Source organism: Halyomorpha halys, unplaced genomic scaffold, assembly GCF_000696795.3.
Source record: "Halyomorpha halys isolate HHAL.00 unplaced genomic scaffold, Hhal_1.1 Scaffold744.1, whole genome shotgun sequence".
Lineage (NCBI taxonomy): Eukaryota > Metazoa > Arthropoda > Insecta > Hemiptera > Pentatomidae > Halyomorpha > Halyomorpha halys.
The window spans coordinates 126484-136302 of record NW_027105596.1 but is presented as its reverse complement, the minus strand read 5'-3'; the positions used below and the strand labels follow the sequence as shown (position 1 = coordinate 136302).

At 37.0% G+C, this 9819-nt stretch overlaps 1 protein-coding gene across 3 annotated transcripts in view; it reads right to left on the bottom strand.

Moving 5' to 3' along the window:
• LOC106685793 (serine/arginine-rich splicing factor 1B) overlaps window positions 1-6113 on the bottom strand; it is a 32671-nt gene extending 26558 nt beyond the window's left edge. The window contains exons 1-4 of one of the 3 annotated variants that reach the window (XM_067052360.1): window positions 5771-5902; window positions 3732-3802; window positions 3549-3630; window positions 3134-3465 (exon numbers count right to left, since the gene is read on the bottom strand). In XM_067052360.1, the coding sequence (XP_066908461.1) occupies window positions 3134-3159 (26 nt within the window). In that variant the 5' untranslated portion in view covers window positions 3160-3465; window positions 3549-3630; window positions 3732-3802; window positions 5771-5902. Of the gene's footprint in view, window positions 1-3133; window positions 3466-3548; window positions 3803-5770 lie in introns of all 3 variants that reach the window. The other 2 variants (XM_014428711.3, XM_014428710.3) reach the window with 2 other exon arrangements.
• Between the last annotated feature and the right edge of the window lie 3706 nt (window positions 6114-9819).

Sequence of the window (9819 nt, the reverse complement as noted above, 5' to 3'; positions counted from 1 at the left end):
TATATATATATCTTTATTAATCACTGTACAATGTTACTGCATTTTTATTATTTCAAAAATTCGAAGTGGGATTAGTGGACTTTTGTAAGCACTCGTTGTTTACTATGTTGTTTGTTGGTAAATATGTTTATGTTTAAATTATAATAAGGCGTTATTAATCCTCTCTCTTTTTTCAATATTCACTATCATTCCAATTGATCACAAACTGTTTAGTATGCAATCAAATATGACCATGGAAACACGAGATTTGAAAATTTTTTTTATGAGTTTAAACTTGGACACTCAACACAAGCTGCAAGAAACATTACTATAACATTCAGGGAAGGGTGTTTTAACAGATAAGTGTTTTAAACGAACAGACCACTCGCTGGTGGTTTGAACAATTTTAGATGGTAACACAGATTTGGAAAAACAACCCAGAAGAAAACCCTTACCAAACAGTTAAAGGACTTGCAACACAACTGAGTAGAACAGTCTGTGTATTGACAGTTTTTTTCCACTTAAAGACCATTGGTAAAGTAAAAAAAGTAGATCCATACCTCATGAACTTAATGAGCGGCAGCAGCTGAAGCCTTATTAGACAAGCATTTCACTGCTTACTAGGCAAAAATATTAGCCTTTTTTCAAAAGAAAAATCACATGTGAAGTAAAAAGGATTGTATATGACAACAGGAGTTGGTCAGGTCATGGTTAAATATCGACAAAAGACAGGGACACATACCAAAACCAAATTCATCCAAAAACATGATTGGTTTCTGTGTGGTGATTAATGGCAAGAATAATTCATTTCTCCTTTTTATCCTGATTTAAAATCATCATATCCATATTGTACTGCAGTTACAAAGGCATAATGCACCAAAAACTAGTCAAAAAACAAGCTGCATTGTTTAATCGGAAAGGACCTATACTCTTACACAACAATGCCAGACCTCATGTTTCATGACAGATAGTGAGGAAACTAAACAAGCTATTTCACGAAGTTATTCCATACCCACCTAATTAACAAAACTTACCTTCAACCGATTTTCATCTTTTCATTTATTTGGACAACTTTCTTAAAAGTAAAATTTTTTAAAATGATTATACGCGCTCTAGGAGATATCAAAATTTGAAATAAACTAATTCACTTGATACAAACATCCATGGATGGCAGTAATGCTAAAGTGTATATTAATGGTACCCTTAGTCTGAGTATTCCAGTCACTGTTGGTGTTAGACAAGGGACACTATTCAACCTTGCACTACATAGTGTGATAGGGAAGCTGAACTCCAATGGGGACATACTGTATTTATCCACTCAAATATGTGCATAAGCTGATGATATTTGCTTAGTGGCAAGAAATAAGCGATTTCTAATTGATTTGTTCAAACTGTTGAAGGCAGAAGATGAAGTGTTTGGTTTAGAAGTCAATGAAAGCAAAGCTAAGTACATGTTTGTAGGTTCAGGCAGTGATTCAAGAGCTAGAGAAGATCTGTGCGTTGAAGGTTTCTCTTTCCAAAAAGTTAAATCCTTCTCCTGTCTTGGTGTGGAGCTTAACTGCAAAAAATGAAATATCAGCAGAAGTGAATAGAGGGGTTATGACAGATAACCGGGCTTACTATGCAAGCATAAAACTCTTCCAGTCATAGCTGTCGTCACAAACGACAAAAATAAGGTTATATAAAAGTTATTTAAGACCACTAGTGATGTATTCTGCGGAAACTTGGGCCCTATGCATCCCCTCAATAAAGCTTTGAAAATCTTTGAGAGGAAAATTCTCAGTAAAACTTATGGACCTGTGTTGAAAGAGGGTGAATCCGGAAGAACAGCGAACTATATGAGCTGTATGGATCTTGTGCCATTGTCTGCTTCATATGAGCAAGCGGATTGAATGGTTGGGCATGGATGGATGGATTAAGAATGCAAAAAAGAATTCTGCTTGGAAAAATGTAAGGTACCATAAGGACAACCTCGGAGATGTTGGGTTCAAGATGTGGAAACAGACCTGGAAAATCTGAGTATAAGGAACTGAAAGAGGAGAGCATTGTGCTGAGAAGACTGGTGCAATGTTGTCATGGAAGCCAAGGCCCACCTCAGGAGGCTTTAGAGCTAGCTCGGGCTGTAGAGCTACATAGTTAGTTATAAATAAATTAAATGATAGTAAAATAATAAATAGAAAAAAATAAATTAAACTTATAAGTTAAACGAACTAAAATAAACATCTTAAACTCAGGCCTACTTATATAAATTATTTACGATCAGCATAGAAAACTCCAGCCAGGCATGTCCCTCTCCGGTGGAGGAAAATAAGCTTCATTTCCAGAAGATCTTAGGGACTCTCTCTCAACTGTTGTTACTGGTGATGAAAACCAGTGAAGGCTGAGCAAAGACGCTATAACTGGAGACATTCAGAGTTGAGAGGAAAATCAGGTCATTGCTAATATAAATATTTATAAAAGGTCTCTGGGCCACTTCTGTTTTGACCTTCAAGGATGAATATAGGGATGGATGGAGCAGGATAGGGATTGTGCTAAAGGATTAATTCTATATAGAATACATAGAAACAAGGTTTTACTTGTTAAATTTGATTCCTCATCATAATTCAAGTTTAAAAGAAAACAGCAGAATACAACAAATACACGTACCTAAATAATTCCATTTAACTTCTAACCTGATTATCTTCCAGCTGGAGAGTATTTTTAATATTCATTACAATTTTTTTGCAATTCAAAGTTTGGCTAAACTCTCTAACAAGAAATCTGTTTCATTCTTTTCACTCCATAAATCACAATTCCTATGTTTCATGAAAATAGAAGCAACATATAGAAATTAAGTTCAGAACTAATGAAGAGTTACCAAACTATTACAGAGTTTACTGTGAATTCCCAACTTCTTCGCAACCATACTATGTCCCCAACATATTCCCAAATGTCCCAACTGGCAGAAATTCTGGAATGTTACAGTAAGCTCTTTGAGGGGCTGTTTATTAATGGTATTAGTAATAGGACAGGCTCTGATAATTACCTTGGATTCAGGCAAGATGTATTCCAAAGATCTTAACAAATAAATGGAAGCATTTACATACCAAGTCCCGAAATTCTACAAAAATTAATAGAGAAGCTTAAGTACAGGAGTGAAAAGCCTAGTACGCACTTAGATTCAATGTTCCATTGTTGCATCTGAGCATTTTCTGAGACTCCTTGACATTGAATCTGCGAATTTGGGTTTTTAATAGTTAGTATTTCGCAGAGGTTTTGAATCTCTGTCCTAAACAGGATTCTCAAACTTATTGTTGCGCAACAATCTTAGTGCTGATGTGACTCTGATGTATAGCTATCCTATCCCACCATTAAGGCTTGTATTATATTCCTGCCCTGTTTTTCAGTTAAAAATGTGGACTACCAATTCCAACTTATGGTTAATGTAGGATATTCAAATCAATAGATGTTAATAGGACGTCTCCTCGGAAGTGTTCTAAGATAGAGCTAAAAAAGGAGACATTATGGCCAGGTTAGCAAAGAAATTTGAGATGATTATTTCAGAAATGGAAAAAAAAAAAAATCCATACCTTAAAATGTAACAATTAAATTCGGTCCTATTCATCAATTCTCTTCATATATTTATTTCTCTCATCTATATGCATGTTTATTCTGCACATTAAAGTGTCAGTTTAGGAGGAAGAATAAAAAGCTTATGGAGTTAAAAAAGAGTGATGCTTCAGTTAAAAAATCTAGATGATTTGGATACCAACCTCTGCTTTTCCTGTTATTGTTCAGGGAATCCCAAGGAAGCAGACCAACTGACTCCAATGTAAGTATTAACCTTGTGCATGTATTGACAGATGAAGTTTAAAATAAAAAAAAATTCAACTGCAGTTTTCAATTTTATTTTTTTCTAATAAGTTTGGAAATTATAAAGTAAAAATGAGTTTCATATTATATATATAGTTGACCGTATAATTTAAATTTAAGAAGATAGTCAGGGTTACAGTCAAAAAAGAACAAATAGTTTTTAACTGTTTAATGTCCAACGTTCTGCCCCACTTTGCAGGGCTTCATCAGAGCTGTTCAAAGTGATAGGTTAAAGACCTATCGCATAAACCTACATAGGTTTAACCTATCGCTTTGAACAGCCCTCATGAAGCCCTGCAAAGAGTTGTGAACCGTCGGGCATTAAATAGTTAAAAACTATTTGTTCTTTTTAGACCGCAACCCTGACCATCTCCTTATATTTAAAATGAGTTTATTTTTAATTTTTCCAAACCAACAATAGCTAGAAATACTAAATTATGCAATACATAGGAAATTAAATATTCATGAAAAGGCAAGATGTATTTTTCTGAATATAAACAAAAAAAAAATATTATGCTATTGAGAAAAACATTTATTGGTCAGTTTTGATTGTAAAGTGTGGAAAAGAGGTGAGGCTTGTATTAGTAATTACCACCCCACAAGATATATTGTTGACTTCCTATCGACAGTGTCACACAATGTCACCTTTTTTCCCCCAGTTTTTTCTTTAAAATATCATCAAATAAAATTTATGCACTTGTAATTAGTTGCTGATATTATAAACTAAAAGACACAATTTAAATTAATAGTACCACTTGAACAGCACAGGATACAGAATGCGGATATGTACTATGGAAAAAATTGAAGAGCTATTAAAACTTGAAAAATTTGATATTTTATACCTTTTTTTTTTTTAATTTCAAACTACAGTGTGATATTAGCTGTTTTTTTAACCCTGTGAATTATCAATTGTTTCTTAACCTGTTAATCAAAGTTCATTGGTCAAGATTTGTCGTTAAAACAAATTTTTTAGTAAGTTCCAAAAGTGTAGGGCTAAAAAGGAGCACTCAAAGCTTCAACTAGAGAATAAAGAACATTAAAGAATATTATTCAAAATAGTTTTGACTTTATTAATAAACAACTATTACAGCAAGACGAGAGTCTTCAGCTCTGGTTCTAACCATTAACGGAACCATTATTAAGGTGCAGATTGAATTTGTTGTGTCAGATAACATCAAACGGATTGCTAAACAATTTATAATTGTATGCAACCGCACCAGGAGAACAGATGGGAAGTGAAAGGGGTTTACTTCCATTTGAAAACAAATGTCATGTAGACGATATCATTTGGAAGAATAATTACTAAACAGTCAAAAATAAATTTAACAATTTTCATTCTAGATCGAAGATTTACACTCTATTTTCTGTAGTTCAGTCATCTCATGATTTATCAATTAGACAATACCTTTTTCATAATAATGGACATCATTTATTTTTTTAAATGGAATAATACTTTAAACTAAATCTTTATTTAAAAAACATGTTGAGATCAATTGAAAGTCCTGAATTGACTCTACATTAAGAATAAGACTAGAAAATATAGAATAAAGTCAATGAAGGCCACTGGTTAACAACTTAAAAGAATGGAGGACTCCTATCATCCAATTAAACTAATACACCAGATGAAGAATGACAATTCATTATACTAAAGCCACCAAATAATAAGTGATATATAAATAAAAAAGAAAGTATGTTTACAGAACTTTGAAAAGGCATATACAATCAAACACTATTTGAATCTGAAAGGAAACCTAACTGTGTGCATATAACAAGTAAAAAAAAACATGACATCCATTTCAAATATTTAAAGGATTAACTATATTTAATTAAAAGATGCTACGAAGTAATTAACAATATTTCCAATAAAAAAAGAGCAAGTAATAACAAGGTGAACTAAAAAAACTAAACAATTCAGCTGAATAATATATAACTTTCTTACCGAGAATCTTCAAATTCAACGAATGCAAACGGTGGACCCCTACGATTCTTGAGGTCCACAAACGTGACCTTTCCAAATTTATAAAATAAATCTTGTATGTCTTTAGTTCTAATGTCAGGTGGTAAGTTACCGACATAAATTCTACACTCATTTCTACCAGACATAGCAACTGCTTGCTATCAAACGCCGGTAATGTATTTCCAATAATATCAGAAATTCTCTGCACAAACTTTGTATTTAACTGCAAAACTGTAATAAATATAAACCAACTTCTATCTTACACTACTTTCGGCTTTAGCTATTGTTTTGATAAAGGTTCTAACATTCTAATTCAACATACCCCATAGAGGTTCGCAAATGTACAAAAAGAATCTTTGTGAGATGCATAAAATGAAAAATAAAAGTTTTTCAAACTAAATATTTTAGATAAGATAATCACATAAATGATTTTTTTAGTCACAAGGAAAATGGATAATATCAAAACATTTTACTTCTGTAAGCATAATTGCTTTTAAATTAGTTGTAGAGTTATCTAATCACTATCCCAAAGCCTAAAACAAACGTGTATTTTCGTTTAAAACCCAGATATTAAATTTTTAACGTTCGTAATACACCCCCTTACTATTGTTTAATATATGGGTAAGTGAAATTAAAGATAAATACATAAAATAAATGTTATATCTTAAAGGGAGGACTGATTTAGATCATTCTTTTTAGTTTGGTAAGGTTTCAGCATCTATGCTTGTCCCTAATCTCAAAAAAGTAGGGTAAAATTTATTTAAAAAAGAAATCTTACTTTGTATATCAGACAAAAAGTAAATATTTCATCGTTTATATTGTTTAAGTTCATAATGTTTATTTGTAAGGTATTTATAATATAAATTGTGTTACAATTCTTTATTGAGTCAGAATTATACGTAATTTAAATAAATAACAGAAGAAGTAGAGAGTGAATTAACAAGCGATCATGAAACTAATAACAGACAGTAAGGTTATACCGTGTGGTTCTGGAACTGATGACAACAGCTGGAGTTCATGAACACATTCGTTCCCTATTCATTTTGCTATCCAGTCCTGAAGATGCTGTGGGGATTTTCTGACCCGTTTGCTTTTCCTAAGTTGTTTTTAAGTCGGGATCTTGGTTGAGTCAGCATCTTGAGTAATAGGTTGCGTTTCAGTATCCAATTAAAGTTGAGGCTCTGATACTAGTTGTACCTGAAGTTTAACCTCAGACAAAAAATGCTCCGCCTGAGGAAGTTGGTCACCATCTGAAAATCCAGCGTGTCAAGTGTCCTATAGAAACTGTCAAATCCCTTCCATCCGGTGTTCTGACTTGGAGATAGTATGCATTGGCTTCTGACATGAGTACTGGCCCCGAGTTGAACAGCCATGCGGAGAGAAATGCATCACTTTTAGATCTTCTAGTATGAAGGAACATGCATGTTTGTGTGGCGTGTTATTAGTGGCCGAATACAATAATGATCTTATGATATGTAACGCATCATTGATAGCAAGCTGGTTAGTTCTTAACCTGTGGTACTTTAACGCCAACCTAATTGTATTCCAAATCGCCCCGTTACGTCGTTGTCACTGACTATTCCCGCAGGGATTGTCGTGAGTGGTTTCATTATTTGAGACTCCTAGAGCATGTGGAGAAGTGAACCTCGGTGAACCCATGGAAGTGAATGCCCAAAGAGTAAGGAGAAGTAGGGTACTAAGATCCGGAGGATAGAGCACGGAGTCACCAGGAACTTCCGAGGCGTCAGAGACTATTGTCACAGGAAAGCGAAGGAGAGCGCCCCGTGGCGTACGGTAGCAGGAGGTAAACGGACCCCGAATCACGGTACAGTGCTCTCGAACGAGAACTATTAGCAATTGTTTGGGCGGTGGAGCACTTCAGACCCTATGTGTTTGGGAGGCGTTTTAGAGTCCATACCGATCACCGGCCTCTTCAGTGGGTAGGGAAATTGAAAGAGTCTTCAGCGCGCGTTACCCGCTAGAAGGAACTCAGTCAATTCAATATGGACATCGTCTATAAATCAGGTAAGGAAAACGTAGTGGCGGACTGGCTCTCTCGTGCAATTATCATTAACACGGTTGAAGAGGAACAAGGCGAAACGACAGGGGACGTTAGGCAATTCCTTCGGGAATGGACACCAGGAGAGGGAGAGCCTTCCAATATACAGGCAAACGAAGAGGAAAATCGGACATCGGGAGACGAAAGCTCTACCGGGGGCAGGCCAACCGAATAGAGGAACTGCAGGAAATCATTAACGATAAGAAACACCAAATTGTATGGAAAACAAGGACCTCTGGCCTGATGAAGGTGGAATACGCGAAATATGGACAGAGCTCTATTAACACCATATGGTCAGAACCAGGGGTACGAGAAGACCAGATATGCCGCGCACTGTATAACGCTTCGAAGCCAGGGAAAACATTTTACTTATATGTGGGGAATGCTGTCTTTCGGGACAAAATTAAGAGACTATGGAGACAGGAACTGATAGGGGTCGATAGAACTTTTATTAGATGTACGATGATGGTGGAAACCATACGAGACGAAGAAAGACAAAAAGAGGTCACCCTCGCTTATCACCAGGGGAAAACTAACCACCACGGTTTAAGTGAAACAGTACAGAAACAGTGTAAGGGCCTAAACAACGCTACTTCAGGTGGGGGATGAAGAGGACTGTGCAACAGATCATAGGCGGGTGCAACGTATGCCTTAGTACGAAATATGACCGCCATCCTTCTAAAGTAGTGCAGGAGAAGACTCCTACGTCCCAGAGACCACTTTGTGAAAGGCTATAAGTGGTTGACAGCCATTGACCTCTTCAGCAAGATGGCCATGGCGTATCAGATGCGAGATAAGTCAGCCGGGGCAGTACTGCCAGCATTGAGGTTATGTTTCCGATTTTATGGAGTACCAGACTAAATATCATCCGATGGGGGCCGAGAATTCGACAATGCTGCGATAAGGGAAGAAATGAAGTCCTTAGGTGTAGAATGGCACATTAGCACTCACTACAGTCACCCGAATAACCGAGGGGGCGTGGAAAGGATGCATAGCACTCTAAGCGACCATTTGAGGGTCTATCATGCCGAAAAAGGGCTAGAACCAGATGAGGCGATGCAGACCCTAAAGCAGTGCAAGAGGAGACGCCTACCGCCCAGAGACCACTTTGTGTCATCCAAATAGACTTCTTCACCTGGAAAGGCTACAAGTGGATAACAGCCATCGACCTTTTCAGCAAAGTAGCCATGGCACATCAAGTTCGGGATAAATCAGCCGGGCAGTGATTTCAGCGCTGAGGGTATGGTTCCAATTTTAAGGAGTCCCAGACCGAATTTCGTTCGACGGGGGGAGGGAGTTCGACAATGCCGCGATACGGGAGGAAATGAGCACCCTAGGAGTGGAATCGCACATTAACACTCCCGGCCATCCTAAGAGTAGAGGGGGTGTGGAAAAATTACATAGCACTTTATGCGACCATTTGAGGGTCTATCATGCGGATAAGGGGCTGGAACCAGACGAGGTGATGGTCCGAGCGGTGGCCGCGTATAACCATTCGATTCACTCCATCACGGGGTGCTCGCCGTTTTCTTTCGTCTCCAAGGGCGACGCAGAAATTTCATGGACACGTCAGAGATAGATGGGGAAATTATTAGCCATGGGATGGTCATGCGCAGGTTATGGGATAAAACCAAAGAGCGCATTGAGCGGGAGAAAGCTCGACGGGTCGCGCGGGAAAATTTGAACCTCCGAGACGTGATGGGGGTGGTCAAAATCGGAACGGTTGTATATCGCCGTTTGGGGCCCAACAGGGGTAAGGAATCCCTACGCTATGAGGGTCCATTCCGGGTGACTGCTATCAGAGAACATAATGTGGTCGTTACCACATTGATTGAAAGCTTACAGGAACCCTGCGATAGCATCTCCGTAGGCACCTGGGATGTCTCCTCGTCAAAACCGAAGCAGAAGTTTTTCTTTTTGTTATTTGTGTACATATTTTATTTATTTGTTTTATTCCTCTAGAATGTACTTA